Source organism: Amblyomma americanum, chromosome 3, assembly GCF_052857255.1.
Source record: "Amblyomma americanum isolate KBUSLIRL-KWMA chromosome 3, ASM5285725v1, whole genome shotgun sequence".
Taxonomy (NCBI): domain Eukaryota; kingdom Metazoa; phylum Arthropoda; class Arachnida; order Ixodida; family Ixodidae; genus Amblyomma; species Amblyomma americanum.
In genome coordinates, this window is record NC_135499.1 from 19,188,196 (window position 1) to 19,206,617 (window position 18,422).

Consider the following 18,422-nt stretch of genomic DNA (forward strand, 5'->3'; position numbering starts at 1 on the left):
CATGGGAACATCCCCAATAGATTGAATGGTTGGGAGCTTTGCATGTTGTGCTTCGTTGTCGAGTTGGAGTAGAAGGTCTCCACTGGCTGTTTTGCTGACTTTGTATTTTATGCCTAAGGATTCTGTTAAGCATTTTGACACGAGGAATGGGGACAATATTCGAGCTGGTTTTTCTTGGATTTGTGAATGAATCACATGATATTTAGCACGATTCTTTTTGGTTCTCTGCAGGAACTCTGCTGTGGCTTCGGTCCGCCTCCTTTTATCGGGGCGATCAGATGCTGAGAGAAGGTTTGCCATAGATTAAGTATGTTGTTCGGCCGTGGTGCCAGCCACCCACCATGGAGTCCAACAAGGGGACGGGACAGGAACTTGCAAAAAGTCCTGCCCACGCCAGCTGTACACCTCAACTATAACCCAATATGACGCAACTCAGGGTGGTTGGCCACACAAGGTTAACCCTCGCCGCCAGGGAGAAAAGGAAGAAACTAGAAGTGAGTAGGATAGAGGAGAGTTGTGAGAAAGGCGTAGGAAAGGTAAAGATTTAGGGGAGGATAGGAAAAGGCGACCGCCGATTTCCTCCGGTCGGGTCAGGCCGGAGGTGCCGTCTGCAGGAAGCTGGGGCCAAAGTGGTGTGTTGCCTCCGCCGAGGGGCCTTAAGGGTCCAAACGCCCGGCATCGGCTCAACCACCAGGATCCCCTTTTTCCCGGACACGGCGATGCCACGCACGGTGAGGCGTGGGTGCTCGGGTCAGTGGTGATGCACAGTTCACCATCATCCCCTTGCGGGGATGTCCCTGCGGATGCTTAGGAACCCGCGGTGTCGCCACTCACCGACGCCTGCAGGCTGTAGACGCCCCCCTGCGGGGAAACAGCTAGTAATAGGTTGGCCACAAGTTGGTGGTGAAAACGTTGACGCGTTTAGGACCGAGGGTTTGACATGGTCAGGGTCCCTAGTCCGGGAGTCTGTTGACTGCTGCTGGCACCCTTGGATGGATGATAAATTTTTTTTTTAACCGGGCCAACCTGATCGTCCACTTTAGACCCACTGTCAGTATTTAAGTCTGCAGGTCTGAGTGGGCTCTATTCAAATGAGAAAATGAGCTTGCATAGATGACGTTTCCTGTAAATGTGACGCTATTTATACCTGCACCTGAGGTGCCATACCTTTCGAAGCATGCGATGCACTCTCAACTGATGCGCATCTACCCTCTTTGTTGCCAGCATGTCAGACTGCAGTAACCACTGTTGCTGTCATAGCCAAGCTGTGTTCACAGATGGACAGAGGCCAATGATCTTCAAGCAGCCATGGCTTGAGGCAGCCGCAGTCCAGCTATACCAGTCCGTTACTTGGGGCCGTAACACGACGTGCTTCCCTTTATGCTAAAATACTGCCGGTCATCAATTCTGTGCACTTCATGATGCCCCCCCAGAAAGAAAGCAGCACACACGACTTGAGGTTACTACAAGTGAAGTAATGAAGAAAACAGCGAACAAAGCTCTTTCATTAAGCATCCCACCCATTGCCAAGCCATATGCAGCCTGGCTTTGTGCCAGGGCATGCTATTTGGTTGGTTAATTATCCTGGCTTTCTTCCACGGTGGGTGTTAAGCATTCCACAACGACTGCCTTTGTGAGACACACAAGCTACAGACGCTGTTCTGCTTCTGAACGCGAAAAAGGGTGGTGCAAAGTGGGGCCACCTCTCTGCAGAGACGGATGTTGGTGCTGACGAGGATGGTCAATGCCTGGGTCAGGTCTTGCTCTTTCTGCTCCCGGAACTTGGCGATCTCTGCCAGGGCTTTCTCGGCAAACTCCCTGCAAATGGATGTGTGCACTGTAAGCACCAACTAAAGCATGTAGTTATTAAGAAACATGAACCAAAGCACGAACTGATGAACATGATGCAGTGCAACGGCACCTGGCCTAAGAAGAGAGTAGAAGGAAGAGTAGAAATGGACACAACAGAGCACTGAACAAACAACTGGCATTCATTTGGTCCACTGTGCATATAAATGCAAGAGAAAAGAACTCCATTTCTTGAACTGTGTGACTTGGCCGTTGTTGCCTTACAGGGTTCTTGGTGCACGAGTCTGCTCTTTGCAGTGGTTTTCATCCATTTTTTTGGTTGCTTCACTTATATTTATATGCACAGCGCATCAAATAAATGCAAGTTGCTAGTCCAGTGCTGTGTTGTGTCCATTTCTACTCTTCCCCCTGGTCTCTTTTTAGGCCGTGTGCCATTGCACTGCTTCATGTCCATCATGAACCAAAGGTTCCATAACACGGGCCATAAAGGTCCGTGGATATTTCATCGTTGGATATAGCATCCAAGCATGCGTCTGTCAAGTTCAACCTCAGCTCGACTGCTGCTGATGATGCCTCGATGGCAAGCTGCTGCGTACCACCTGCACATCTGCCTCCCAGTTTGGCTTCGCCCACACTGTTGATCTGTCAGCACTATCTCCGAGGGACGGATATTTATTCGCCAGTTTCAAGCCGGTCAGCTGGGGCGTGACATCGCATTGGCCATGTGCTTACCACGGCCTAGGTTAGTTACCTGTTTCCTGCTGCGTGCTATTGCAGTTCCAATCGATGTATTATTGCGGTGTCGTGCCCCGACGACTTGCTTTGTGTTTTGAAAAAGTGTGTTGATAAGTTGAAGTATGGCCATGGTCTGTTATGTCAAATTTTACAGTTAATATGTGTTGATGTTGAGAGCAACCCCGGTCCCGGTTTCGATATACACAAGATGAATTCGGATAATGAAGCCATTGCTGGCATTTATGCAGTAATAAAACGACTCGACCTTCGCAGTTCCTTCAGGAACTACATATGCTTAAACAGCCAGGATGCTACAAGTACGTCCTTACAATGTTTGAGGGGCAGGATCGCTACACTGGAGAACGACATGCATTCCTCACGGCTGGCCGCAAAGGCTGGTGATTCAAACGCATCATCATGTGTTGACACCTTGACCAGGGACGTTGCTTATCTTAAGGCGTGTTTTGAAGATGTTTCCAATAGGTCCCGCAGGAATAATTTGCTCATTCTAGGTCTAAATGACTCCGAAACAGAGAGTTGGTCTGAATCTGAAAAAAAGTGCGCGAATTCTTTTCGTCTCATCGTAACCAAAATGTTCCACCTGAAAGCATCGAAAAGGCTCATCGAATAGGACATTTTGTTGAAGGCAAGCACCGACCGATTGTCGTTAAATTTTGTAGTCATAAAGTCAAAGACAATATCTTATCGTGCAGCCCTAAGATAAAGGACACTTTATCTTCACGGCCGCAGTCAGAAAGGCACGCTTCAGGTTCTCACAATACGCAAGTGACCCGGCCTTTCCTTCCAAGTTGCGATTTGATAAGCTCCTTGCCAACAAAAAATGTTTTGTCTATGATTTTGAACATGACCGAGTCGTCGAGCTTCGAGGCAAAAAGGGAGGCAACTGCCCGCTCCGCTGCTCGTGCCCACCTTTCGTTCTATGCCCTTGGACTCATCAAATTTTGAATTTATATCTCTCATCGTGAATTGCAGGAGTATCAAAAATAAAACTGACGAATTTGCTACTCTTGTTTCCTCTGTAAAACCTCATGTTATAATTGGCACTGAAACGTGACTGGATAATTCCGTTCTCAGCTCTGAAGTATTTCCCACCGGTTATGACGCGTACCGTAGCGATCAACACTTGCATGATGGGGGGTCTTTTTACTTCTTGACCAGTGTTTTAGCTCTTCATTAATAACAGCGCCCATAGTTGGTTGCGAGTAGTATGGTGCAGCCTTCGCCTAAACAATGGAAAGAATTTGGCTATTTGCTCAGTCTACCGCCCTCCTTCTGCTGCCAACCCTGACGCTTTCAGATCGTTGTCTGAATTTCTACACAGCTTAAAAAATTACTTTCTTTTTGGTAGGGACTTCAACATGCCTGATTTCAAATGGGTAGACTACAAACCTCTTCGTATGAACCATTCTTCATTGTCTTCATCCTTTTATGAATTAACTACTACTAATGACCTATACCAGTAAGTCACTGAGCCTACAAGGGAAACTGAGCACTCATTTTCAGTGTTAGATTTACTGTTCTGCAACCGGCCTTCAGTAGTGCATGACACAGTGATCATACCAGGAATAAGCGACCACAGTTGTATTGTCGTTAACGTTCTGCATTTTCCTTATTTAATTCTAAGAGGTCAACCTCGAAAGGTTTTCTTTTTTAATAAGGGCGACTATACATCAATGAAGAATGAACTTTCATCTTTCCTTCCTAAATTTATTAATCTTAGCCAGAATTTAGATTGTAGTTCCCTTTGGGAAGTATTCAAGAATAAGCTGGAATGCCTAATTGATCAGTATATCCCATCTAAAAGTCTTTCTGGAAAGCACCACAACAAACCATGGATCATGCGGCAGACCAGATGGCTTATCAGGAAAAAACATCGCCTTCTAGAATCATACAAAACAAATCGGTGCCCTGCAGTACTGCAATCGATTCGTGCTCTTGGCAGTATACTAAAAACAAAATTAAAGCTCTTAAGGATAGCTATTTAAATGACTTGGGATCAAAACTGCGTAATAATACCAAGGAATTGTGGACGTTTTTGAAACACAATGAACGTGAATCTGTCAAAATCCCGAATTTAGACTTTGATGGTTCAGTTATTTCTAATGATGGTGATAAGGCATGCTGCTTTAATGCTCTTTTTCAGACTGCTTTTGAGCCAAGGTACATCGAAGAACTCCCGTTAACTCTTGAATCTGTCACTAAAACCATGTCTGAATTGGTTTCTACTCATCAAAGCGTGCTAAAATTGCTTAGTGATATCAATTCATTTTCTGCCGGTGGTCCTGATGGTGTTCCTAACTTTGTTTGAAAGTCATGCGCGAATGAAATCTCTCATTACTTAGTCATCTTGTTCCGAGCATCTCTTAACTCGGCGCCTCTGCCAAATGACTGGAAAAATTCTAATGTGGTACCAGTGCATAAAAGTGGTTCAAAAAGCTCTGTAGTTAATTATCGACCGATTTCTTTAACCTGTGTGTGCTGTAAAACGTTGGAGCGCATAATATATAGCGCAGTCATAAAACACCTTGATTCTCATGAGTATTTTACAGACATTCAGCATGGCTTTAGGCGAGGTTTTTCCTGTACTACTAAGTTACTTGAGTTTAGTAATGATCTGTTTTCTTCCTTTGACCGTGGCTCTCAAATAGATTGCGTACTTTAGATTTTAAGAAAGCCTTTGACTCTGTACATCATTTACTATTATTACATAAGTTAAGTTGTCTTAGTCTGCACCCCACTGTCATCAATTGGTTTCATTCGTATCTTCAGGGCCGCATGCAGAGTGTTTTGATTAATGGTTCGCACTCAGATTACTTAAATATTTCCTCAGGTGTACCGCAGAGGCCCATTCTTAATGTTATTGTTTTGGAACTTGCCTGCAAAGTTCAGCTATATGCTGACGACTGTGTCGTTTACCATGTTGTGGAAAGTTCCTCTGATGCGGTAAAACTTCAGCGAAACTTGGATTCCATCCAGTGCTGGTGCTCAAAATGGCAAATGTCTTTGAACGCTACAAAATGCCAATTTATCTCTCTCACTCGAAAGCGTTCTCCATTAAAAACAAGTTACTCATTACATAATGTTCCCTTGCAAAATGTACTTGAATATAATAAGTATCTCGGCGTTTATTTTACATCTAACCTAACGTGGACGAGGCAAGTTGAGTATATTATATCCAAAGCCTGCAGAATGCTTAATTTCTTAAAACGAAATTTCAATAAAGCACAGCCTAACGTCAAAAAACGAACAATTCTAGAATATGCCTGCCCTGTATGGGAGGACCAGTTTGCTTACTTATGTGACATGCTCGAGCGTGTGCAATAATTACAGCTTCTCAACTAGTGTCACGTCTCTTAAAAACCACCTTGGTTGGGGATCTTTAGCTAACCGTAGGAAACATTTGAGGTTGCAAATCATGCATTGCATCTATTTTGGAAAGCTGAGCATTGACAAAGACCGGTACCTGCTTCAACCTCACTTTTTTTCTAGACGACTTGATCATCAGTGGAAGATCCGAAAGATTAAATGTACGACATATTTACAAAACCTCGTTCTTTCCATGGACGATCAATCAATGGAACAGGCTGCCAGCTGGCATCACTGAGTGCTGCACGGAAGGTCAATTCCGTGCATTCTTATCTGATGTGTGACGTGGCGCACAGTTCTCTTGCGCGTTTTTTCATTTCATTAGTGTCATTGTATTTATGGAGCGCGGTTGTCCTCCTTCAGTGCATGCTTTCCCTAATCTATTATTAGTTGTGCAATTGTATTTTTGTTATCCTGCGCACTTTTGGCCAAACGAGCAGAAGTTCTTGTGTTTCCCCTCTGCAATAATGCCTTCGGGCGCTGCAGGTCTCTGTAAAAAATAAGTAATAAATAAACTAGGGGTGTGTGAATATTGAGTTTCGAATACGAATCGAATACGAATATGAAGAAAAAATGGCTTCAAATATCGAATCGAATATCTGTTCAGTACAAAAAAAAAATTCAGAAAATGATGAGCAAGCAAACATTGTTGTCCTTATTTTTTTCAGAATAGTGTACGGTCTTTGCAGCTAAAATAAACAAAACTAGACTGCCTCAGTACCATATAAAAAAACATAATGTGCACAGAAATGTATACTACTTGAGCAGATAGCATAACAGTATCCAAACTATAATGAGGTCATGCAAAACAAAATCCATAAAATGACAAGACTGGCAAAAAAAATAACATGATGACTATTAAACCTCATTCATTTGGAGTTCAAGGGACCGGAAGAAATGCCCGGTTCAACCGAAGGCCTCTGTTAATAAAATTGCCCGCTCCCCTTCGAAAAAAAAAAAAATGCTGCCGAAAATGCTGAAGATGCAGTAAGGCCTTATGAGGCGGCTCCATCGCGCTAACACCTGTAAGCCCGTGACGAGCCACCTGTTTTGGACTGCTGGAAGAACAACACAAATGCAAGCAAGGGGCCAGGGAACACACACTGGCGTCGAAGCGGCGAGGCGGTTTCTAAAAAGGAAAAAGAAGTAAGCCGCGCGGAGCTGGGATTGGACTATCGGCGAATGCGGGGGCCGACATTTGAAGTTGCCGTGGGGCAGCAGTGAAGCTCAGAAACCGAAACTACGCAGCCAGGCTATTTTTTTGCCCTAGCGACAGAGGTCTTCCGATTGTTGCCACGCCTGCCATTATGCCCGCTAAAGAGGTGTGCAGGTCACAATGCACCATGCAATAGGCGAGATTTTAACAGGATCGCTTGCCCTATTGTGACTACTCGACGCGCCCCTTCAGGAGGCTCCCGCGGCATTCTGCAAGTAGGCTTTCCCGCACAGCGTAGTTTACAAAACGGGATGCCGGAAGTCCCGCTCGGAGAGTGATGAAGGCGACAGGGCGCATTTTTCGGATGTGGGCATTAAATATGTAACGTATTACAGAAGGATTAAAAAAAAGCGCGATTTCGCGTTGCGATTGCTCGAAGCGGGCCGTCGGTCATCTTGTTCGCAGCACGGGTGATATGTGGAAAAGCCCTCTTGGGGAAATTCTCATGAGGTGAAGCCTTGCGGCGTCGGGATGTGGTCGGTCCGCGTGATAAACGGCGGAGAAGGAAGCGGATAGGACCTCTGTATTGTTTTCCTGGAATTTTTAACTCGATTATCGGCTAATTTGCTCGGATGGTGTGGTTTTGCCACCGTCGAATTTATGAAAGTATGCGCAGTATACGATCGCTGGTGAGTATTTGGGAATTTTCGATTATTTGGAAATTCACGAATAGTATCAATTTTCGAATACGAATACGAATTGAATATCAAACATATTCGATTCGTATCCAAAATTTCGAATATTCGCACATCCCTAAAATAAACATGTGGTACTTTTGCGCTCACAGCTACATTCAAACCTCCATGGAAATGCGACCGCGGTACCCGGGATTGAATCTGAAAGACAGCTGAGCCACCGCGGTGGCTCCAATGTGTCACATGCCATTTGTACAAACATTTGTACAAACAAATTTTTTTGCGACAGGATATAACAAACCTCAAATGAATCCCATTGACCCTTTTGTGCATGTAAGTCGCGGGAGTTGCGAAAATCCGCGCTATAAGCGGTACTGCATTATAACCAAAACATCGTGTTTTTAGGTTCTTACTCACGCGAAACGGGCAACCTACCTTCCAAACACAATTTATTGCACATATTGCACACGCACACACATACAAAATAATCGCAACTGAACAAGAAACATTGTTTGCATCACAATTGCACACGTACGCACATACAAAATAACCGCAAATTGAACGCGAACAATGTTTGCATTAAAAGTGCATCATCGGAAGAATGTGGCGATTTTTTTCTGGCGGTGTTTTTTCACTGCACTTTGAATGATTCGTACTCAACAAAGCTTAAACATTGAAGTGCTTTGTCGCTCAAACTGTTTTTCGCGCAGTACATTTTCATTCTGCTCAGGTATTCGAGCGCATCTTTGCACGGCACATCTGGCATCGTGTCTACATCGTCCTCGCTGTCCGACTCATCTTCGGTCGCAAGCTCCACACCACTGCGCACAGCTGCGACAATCGCATCGTCCGTGCTTGCTTCGTCGCAGACAGCCAACTCATTTTCATCAGCATCGACATCTTCTTCAAAAGTGTCACGCTGCAGAAACAAAGTTACTCTCAACAAGGCCAAACCACACGTCGTCGGCGTTGACTGCCCCATCGACGGCAACATTGCCCTGCTCATCGGCTTCAAGAGCCTCATCACGTACAAATCCAGCCTTTCGAAAGCACTTACTTTTTGTTTCGGCTTTCAACTGCCACCAGGAAGCAACAACCATGTCGATGGCACCCTTTAAATGCACCTTAAGGGGCTGCTGCTGCTGCATGTTAAGCAAAACTCTTTCGCAGATACGTTTCTTGTAGAGCGCCTTTACAGGGTCGATGACGCCCTGGTCAAGGGGCTGACTTTTAGCGGTAGTGTTTGCTGGCAAAAATTTGAAGTTGACAGCAGCCAACTTTGGCTGGACGTTATGAGCAGTGCAATTGCCAAGGATAAGCACAACCCGCCGCTTCTCTACCACCATATCCTCGTCAAACTTGCAAAGCCAGCTTGTAAACATCTCTTGCGTCATCCATGCCTTTTTGTTTGCTTTGTACGCCACTGGCAGGTACTCTCATTTTTTGAAAAAACGTGGCCTCGCCGATTTTCCAATGACAAACAGGCGACGCTTGTCGCAGCCATCCATATTTGCGCAAAACAGCACAGTATGCGCTCCTTTGAAGACTTCCGGCCAGAGCAGGGTTCGCCTCTCAGCGGAGAGTGCGGTTCGGCAGTAGGCTATAAAATATGCCAGCTTCGTCGGCATTGTATATGTCCCTGTCAGCATATGTCGACAGTATGGTTTCTAAATTTAAGTGGAGCCAGACTGCGATGGACTCGTCGTTAACTTCTCCACTTTCGCCGCACACAACTTTGCAGCTGATGCCATGACGGTCTTTGAACCATTGAATCCATCCATTAAGTGGATTAAAGTCATCGTGGCCTAACAGAACACCAAAGCACCTAGCTTTTTGTTGGTGCATGGGGCCACTTACTGGTATGCTCTGAGCCCGCACTTCTCGAAACCACCTGAAAAGTGCCACGTCCACGCCCTCGTACTTAGACGCACGAATTCTCTTGCACGAATTCTCTTTCGTGATTTCGAAGAAGAATCTTGCTGCAGTTGCTGCCGCACCTTCTCCCAATTCTTGAGGATAGTCGACACGGTTGTGTCGGATATCACGTATTTCGCCGCCACCGATGTCTTCTTCATTCCGCTCTCGACGTCCTTGATCACACGTTCCTTCGTTTCAAGCGATAAAGCATGCCGCTTTTTGACGTCGCCGCCATCACGAAAGAAGCCTGAATGCACGGCGTGCGTGCACAGAAGACAACAAAGAGACTGCAGTGAAAAAAAAAAACAACGACGGCTGCGCTCGGCTCCGTTGCTGGTTCTACCCTGCCCTCTGTGCAGCGCACGCCTGGATTGGGCGCTGCTACCATGACGTATGCGCTTGCCTTCCCTCGGGCATCACATCGGGGCCGCCTGCTCCCTCTCTCGTTTGGTGGCGCGTCCGCCACGCTCTCTTTTCGCCGTTGCCTGTGCCTCCGCGCATATATACTCTGCTGCGCTCCGTGCCCAAATTTCATGGTTGCGCTGCGACCTTCAAAAAACCGCGCTATAGCCGGTTCGTACATCTGCGTATTAAGCGGTTGGCCTATACGTTGAGTTCTATGGCTGGAACACCGGTGGTCAGGGAAAGCCGCGTTATATCCGGTTCCGCGCTAAAAGCGGTTATATTATAAGTGGTCTCCACTTTATGTCAATTTGTAATGAAACTCAATGCTTCCGTACCCATTTTATGAGGCAAACTAAGATTACTGCACAGAACATGTAGAAGACTTTCCGGCCTGAGGATGAGCATGTATGTAGCGTTTTTCTGGACAGTTTGTCAGCTTCGGTGCATGGTTTGATGCTAGATCTGCAGTCTTTGCTGACAATCAGATGACAATCAGCCCTATGAATGATGTGCAGCTCAACAAAGTTGCCCAGGTCACTGGAGCTCCCCTGTTCTGCAACCTCCTCACTGCCCATGACGGCATGCAGTGGGAAACAAGTAGAAGGGAAAGTTGACCTAGCTGGTGCATGATTTTCAGCACCGGTCGCTTGCCTCTGTACAGACTGTGCCGTCATGAAGAAACGAAGGAGGAAAAAATTTCCCTTGACCAACATCAAAGAGTTGCGCGGGGCACAGAGAAGGCTAGCCTTTGGTCTGGCGTATGCATTCTCCACACAACAGTGCTGTCAGTCATGCGGTGAAACATTGTGGCTACAGTGCTCCTCCAGGAAAGGCAACAAAAATCGGTACGACATTGCTACCACATGCCCACTTTTACAGCTGTCTGTATTGGTTTCAGCACCTAGAAAAGGGAGCTAAATACTCTCAATTGGTTTTCCTTGTCCTCTTCGAGATTATTCCTTCAGGACCCATTTCCTAGGTGCTGAAGCCCATGGGGGCTGTCGATATACTAACTGGGGTGCGGTGGCAAGCCTGACATATTCAGTTAGTGTACGCAAATTCCACCTCGTAGTGGGCTCTAAGTGTGCTGAAGGTTCCCGCAACACACATTGGCAGCAGACTAAACACCTTCTATGTTTGCTGTTTTGTCTTTGGCATACATGACGGCAGGCAAGCCTGTTGGCATGTAACAGTTGTGACCAAGGTCACATACAGCTGTAGCAAAGAAATAGCAGGGCCCTTTCTACTTAGTTATAATGAGGTCCAACAGCATTTTTATGGAGTTTGCTTGACATGCTTGAAATGACAAGAATCCAAAATTTGGGCACATCTGATAGTCTGAAAAAGAATGAACTGTGCATGGATCAATCTTTAAAGTCATTCTAGATGAGAGACCTATATATATATATATATATATATATATATATATATATATATATACTGTAGGGGTTCCTCCCTAATCTCCTCCCTAAAATACATAAGGCCAACCATCCTGGCCGTCCAATAGTGTCCAGCAATGGGGCTGTGACTAAGAACATATCTAATTTTATCAACTTTCTCACCAAGGACATCCCTCCCAGTTTTCCTTCTTACATCAAGGACACAAGTCATTTCCTTCGGGAGATTTCCAGCTTGACCATCCCCACAGGAGGCCTTCTAGCGACTCTGGATGTTTGCTCCCTGTATACAAACATCCCGCATGCCGACGGCATAGCGGCAACACTGGCAGCCTTCGAAAGCTCAAAATCTTCGGTAGATTTGGACAATGGAACTCTTTCCGTCCTTCTTGAACTGGTCCTGAATTCGAACAATTTTGAGTTTCATGGTGAGCACTACCTCCAGATGAGCGGTACTGCGATGGGCACAAAAATGGCACCTAACTACGCTGGAATATTCATGGCGTCACTAGAAATTCCGTTCCTTGAGAAACAGCCAAAAAAACCACTTTTCTACAAGCGTTTCCTGGACGACATATTTCTTGTATGGGAACATGATGAGGCAAGCCTGTTGGAATTCATAGCTCAGTTTAATGCCCTGCACCCCTCAATCAGGTTCACCCACAGTATCTCCGACTCTAGAATTAATTTTCTCGACGTGCAGATATCGGTAGACGGCAACTGCCTTTCGACTACACTATACAAAAAGCCCACAGATAGGCAGCAATATCTTCATTTCCAGAGTAGCCACCCGAAACACTGCAAAACAAGCATTCCATACTCTCAGGCGCACAGATACCGAAGAATATGTTCTACAACAGAGGAATTTGACCAACATACAAGGACTCTCAAAGCCGCTCTGTCACGACAGAAATACCCCGGGGAAATAGTCGATGACGCGATTGAACGCGCTCGCAACCTAGAGCGCACATCCATCCTGGCAGAAAACAAGGTCAAAGACGACAGCAAAACAAACTTAATCCTTACATTCTCCTCAACGGCTCCCAGAGTAAGTAACATACTAAGCCGTCATTTTAATATAATCAGACAGAGTAATAAGTTGTCACTAATATTCAAGGAACCGCCCAGAGTGGTGTACCACCGGGACAAGAACCTGAGAGACTTGCTTGTCAATGCGAAAACAAAGAAGAACTCTACCCAGGGTGGGTGCCACCCATGCGGAAAACCTCGGTGCAAAGTCTGTCCGCACATTTTAGACACCAAACTGGCAAAATCTAAGTTCGACAGCTTTGTGTTTCACATAAGCGAAGACCTCGACTGCGACTCAAGCAATGTGATTTACAAACTTCATTGTGAGGTGTGTGGACAAGAGTATATTGGTCAGACCAAGACATCATTTCGCTTCCGCTTTAATAACCACAAAGCTCACGTGTCATCATTACCCAGCTTACCCCTTTCCAAGCACCTGCGTTTGCCACTCCACAGTTTCGAAAACATCCGCGTCATCCTTCTCCAGTCCGGGTTCCCTAGCACCTATTACAGGGAACAAAGGGAGTCATACCTCATTCACAAGTTTCGCACGTTCTCTCATGGCATGAACGCTACTCCTGGGAGGCTCTCCTGCTTGAGGGAGGCAACGTAGAAAATTTCACCCGTCATAGGATTTGGACAACATTATAAATCAAAATACGCCGGATGTTGTTTTTGACAACTTCAACCACGCTCTAAATGGCTGGGAATGTAGCTGTTTATTTTATTGTATATTGTTTATTTTTTCAGTAATCTCCTTTGTTCAACTTACAGCCAGCTTCCATGTTCTATCTGGAATAAACACCTATATTCTAACTCTATCACCTAGCCGACTGGGACCACGCGGCAGCCCCGCGGGCCGCAAACCTTTCACGGTTTCCGCACACATGTATTATTATTATTTTCTTCTTCTTTTTTTAACTTCCTTGCGATACATTTCTTGAATTCTGTGCTATGTCTTCCGCGCCCTATTCATTCTCATTAACCATTTGGTATTTGGTTGGCGCCCCATTCTATTCATATATATTTTTTATTATTTTTTATTTTTTGTGTGTGTTAATATTTTCTTCTTTCAAAGTTCTCTTGTGCTAATAATTTTTCTCATCTTTTTCCTTTTCGTTTTCTCTCCCAAATTCCTCTCTGCCTTCTCATTACGCACTCGGGCTTCGCTCAATATTTGTTGTCTTTTTCCCCCACGGCTGCCACTTTTTCACGGGAAGCGCACTGCCGGACACGGGTTGAAACGGCCTAGCTTATTTATGGGAAGAAGGGCGCCAGGATGTCTGGTAGCAAAAGCCCGACGGAAGGGCCTACCGAAGAAAGGAAGCAAAGATACGCATACGACACCACTGCAGGTTGCCGCTGCGGCGCGCAACAAGTGTCTCTCATGCGCGTCCCCAGCAAGCGTCTCAGGATACCTGATACGGGCCGGCGGCGCGGACTCGGCGGCGTCTTGCGGGAGTGTCATAGAGAAGGGGAAGAAGGGGGGGGGGGGGGGGGGGAGTGCGGCCTCCCGGTGCGCCGAGAGCCGTGTTTAACGCTCCTTCCCCTTTTCTATCGCTGTTCAAATTCGTTGTCTTTTCTACTCCTTTACTATTTCCACCTCCCCGTTTTGCTCTGCGTTTTTTCTGTGTTTAATTTAGCCACTGCCCCTGTGAGAGCTGCTGCGCGGTCCATTATACGGCCCCTTGCCCTCACTCTCAAGTTTGCTTTGAGGGCGGAGTTTATACATCCTCGCCCGCTTTGTGTCCTTATATTGACAAGACTGTTTCATTGTAAGCCTGCCCTGACGAAGGGAATACCATTCCCGAAACTGTTGGCACAATAAACCTTTAAAACGAACAGTCGCGTTTGTTGTAATACTGTACTTATATATATATATATATATATATATATGAAGTGTTTTTTGCATCCATGAACAGCAACAGATAAGCTGACCAAGTAGAAGACAACATGCAATGAGTGGCGGCCAAAGCCACGACCTTCGCAAGTCAAGTGCAGTGCTTTACCAACTCAGCTACAACAGCGGCCATCTCCCTTTCTACTTTCCACCCCGAACTGTGTTTTACTTGGGACTTGTGGTCTAAAAAGGATGCTTGACACTCATTGCTGCAGCTGGACATGGTCCTGGTGAGCATGCCGGAGGCTAATAAATGCTGAATTTTAACGGCGCAAGGACAGCTTTGGTCAAAGAGCGCCATGGCACAAGGCATTTTTTTCTTTACACAAGGTCGGGTCAAAGACCCATTTTTCAAGCATTTAATCCCAGAGAAGCTGAGCACCCGGTCAGTGGAACGCTGAAAAATTTGGAATAAAGTTCAGAATTTCACCTCTGATTTACATCCTCATAGAAGCGGGTGGTGCTACATTGTTTTCATGAGGTGCCTTTTCTTCAGTGAATAACAAAAAATGAACAAAAACAAAACCATTCGGCCCACTGATGAGACGGCCCTTTTATAGTATTTATCACTGGATGGCAGCACTACACTGTTCATTACCCTTTGTGCCACTGGTAGCATCACTACACTAAGGTTTTCGAGGCATATTTCTGATGCTTTTGCACAGTTACTTAAGAAATCGACAGCAGCAAGTACAAGTGAAAAGTTACACTTCTAATTTTACACGTCTCCGGAGTGGTGTTCCTCAAGGCAGCATTCTCGGCCCATTATTATTTAACATTTACGTAAATGACCTAGTAAACATTAGTGATCATACTAGATTTATCGTATATGCAGATGACACGAGTCTTTTCTTTCCTGGACCTAGCTTGACCAAACTCAAACATAACGCAAACAATGTACTTGAGCTTTTAACAAACTGGAGCGAGGTAAACTCTCTACTTATGTTTCGAAAATGAAAGCAGTTTTATTCTGCCCGAAAAACAAACCGGCGAACGTAACCTGAAATATTAGCCTTGCTGGATCCAACTTTGAAATGGTGTCTGTTGTCAAAAGTCTCGGAGTTCTTTTCCACGAAAACCTGTCGCAGGACGCTCACGCTCAAATGACTTCCTCCAAAATATCTCGTAGCGTCGGAAGAATATCGCGCTTGTGTTTTGTTTTGCCGCAAAACATAAAATTATTGCTTTATCATTGCCTCCTTTTCTCCACACAAAGATATTGCTACTTAGCAGTAGTAGTACTACTGCTACGAACGTCACCAAAATACATACGTTGCAAAAGAGAGTTGTGCATATCATTTCTAATGCTGCTTATGACGTACACACTGGGCCAATTTTTGAGAAACTAGGTCTAGTTCCACTTCCTAATCTTTACAATACACTGCTTGCCTCATGCTATCAAATCCCGATGAAGAATAATGACCCTTATCTCAAGGAACCTGCAGCTCTGAAATTACGTCACACTGTCTATGACAGAAGGAACTTGAAACAGTGGCAGCTACCGTTCACGCGAACAAATTACGGTCGCCAGATTCTACGGTACACCTTGCCAACTGTGTTAAATTCTGATTTCCTTGCACATTCCCAACGTGCCTTGTGCAACGTTCTGTCTTTTTCATGTATAATATTGCTTTTTCTTGAGCCTATAACCTCCTAGTTTGCATAAGCGAACTTACTTGTTAGCTACATTTTTTCGCATTTGTTGTTTTTGCTTGTGTTTTTTTCCCTCCTTGCACTGTTATTGCCTTGACATTTTTCTTTGTTTGTTATTACACCGTGCAAAAAACGAGTACGAATTTGTCCTAAGTTTTTGTAGTGTAAACCCTTGTCTCCATATATCGTTTCTTTTCCATGCATGAAGTGTAATTCTACTCGCTGTGAGTTTAATTTTTTCTGACATGTGTATTCTGTTTCATTTCCTTTTTTTTGTTTTAATTTGCATACACCTTTTTTATGTCAGCACTGCGTCGCTGTCATTTGCATGGGGTGTGGGCCTTGTCAAGCCTTTTTTAGGGCTTTTTGCTTGCCCCCCTCAACATCACTCCTGTCCAGTGGACGTTGGATGCTGAAAATAAAGTTGACTTTGACTTTGAGAGAAGCGCCACAGACTTTTGCTCGGGCTGCGCTTCTGGAGTGGCTATGCAGGACGGCAGCGAGCAGGGCAACATGCAGCATTCTCGCACCTCCATATCTTCACTGCACCATTGTCCCAACTCAGCGGTGCCTCCACTGAAACAGTGCTGCATGTGAACGCGATAAAACCAATCACGGCCAGCAAGGAATTCACTTGATGGGGTGCAGCTACCAAAATTCACGATGGACATTGCTGCAGCCTTTTATTTGTACATAATTTTCTGGCCCATCCAAATTCCAATCTTGGCTGAAATGACTGTCATGAAGTTGTTACTGTCCCACGTATGAGTGCCCTATAAGCAGGGCCCTTCATTTTTGAGTAAAACTTCATCTGACTATTCTTGTACCCCGATTATATTTGTCAAAAATGGGGTTAAAGCCGATTTGTGCCCGAAAATGTACCTTCTAGACAATGCATGTTTTCCACTGCACAAAGCTGAAAACACTGAACAAAAAGGAGCTGATATATTGTGCAGATTCCAGAGGGACAATGCCTTTGTTCCTGATTGATGAAGCAGTTTTGCTTCGCAGGCAGGCAGGCTGCCAGTGGCCTGGCACAGCGCAAGTTCGTCAGCTCGTCCTAGGCCTTTGCAGCTCATGTACAATCACACTGACAGGAGACGCTAGGGTCTCTCCTTTCCTTCCCCCATGCGTGAGCCCAAGCAACATCCACTTTCCTTTTTGTGGACGTTCATCTGTGACGGTTTGCGCAGCCATGGCACAGGAGTAAGCCGGACTTTGCAGCAGCAGAATCTGCTGTTTGGCGCCGTTTAGAGCAAATGTTGCAGCAGTTTCACCCACGGTTCTTTTTAGTAAAACAGTAGTGTTTCTGGATGCTCTGTTTTCCCATATAATATGCTTTTTACCGCAATTTTCAAAAGACAAATCAATCAAGTTCTATGCATTTGCTGACTGCTCCTTTGTGCAATGCAACGTGCAGCTTTCTCACTCTAAAGAGTGCAAAAACACCCACCAGCCAGATGGCAGCACTGCTGCTGCCATGCTGTGCTGCAGAATAATTTCTGCCCCTTTGCATACTACAGCCACAAACACTGATACGGTACAATTAATGTGGAAAAGACTGAGCACTTATGGGGAGTTTGCGGTAGCAGCGGTCTCAATGAAACATTGGCTGTCGTAATGTGGTATTGTATCATAGCAACTAGTGCGTTCCATGTGAAATCTCACTGTCAGCCAGCCCACCTGAGTGTCCAAACACATTGCAAGCAAACGAAAACATTCGACAAAAGTCTGTCTGGTTGGATACAGAGATCAAAGCACGATGGCCAAACACTGCGAGGCATCTGACCACAAGACTGACTTGGAAGGAACCACAGTGCTAGACACTGAGCCATGCCCGCGCAGGAGGCTCTTACTTGAGTCATGGCATATTCCGCAGATGCAGGGGAATGTTAACACTCTCTCTAAACCCTTCCCCTCTCTTAGCCCCAAAGTTTACGGTCAGCCACACCGGATGAAGGAACCGAGTAGGTTCCAAAACATCGTGTTATGCCTTTTTTGGTTGCCGTTATTTTCGAACTTAAACACTGCGAGCAGAGGCCACTCACTGCTTGCTCTGTGCTGCTGCTCGGATCTCGATGTCCAGATTGACCAGCTGCTGCTCCAGCGCCTGCACTTTCTGCTCAGGCGTGGACGATGGGTGCAGCAGGCGGGACACCAGGCCCTGTTGGCTGCCTACTACCAGGCTCTGCACACATGGGGAGAAGACACCAAGCCTGTGGGCGACTCCAAGCATAAAGGCAAGTGGTCAAAAGACTACAGGGCTTAAAGGTGCTGCGAAACACTGCTTGAAGGGCTATATTTCAGATAAATTCTTTATGTTACACAGATGTTGACTA

At 45.6% G+C, this 18,422-nt stretch overlaps 1 protein-coding gene across 2 annotated transcripts in view; it reads right to left on the bottom strand.

Annotated features, from left to right (window-relative positions):
- Nucleotides 1–1,475: 1,475 nt before the first annotated feature.
- LOC144124466 (sorting nexin-4-like) overlaps nt 1,476–18,422 on the bottom strand; it is a 48,387-nt gene continuing 31,440 nt past the window's right edge. For both annotated transcript variants that reach the window (XM_077657146.1, XM_077657145.1), the window contains exons 5-6: nt 18,132–18,271; nt 1,476–1,818 (exon numbers count right to left, since the gene is read on the bottom strand). In XM_077657146.1, the coding sequence (XP_077513272.1) occupies nt 1,608–1,818; nt 18,132–18,271 (351 nt within the window). In that variant the 3' untranslated portion in view covers nt 1,476–1,607. The remainder of the gene's footprint in view (nt 1,819–18,131; nt 18,272–18,422) is intronic.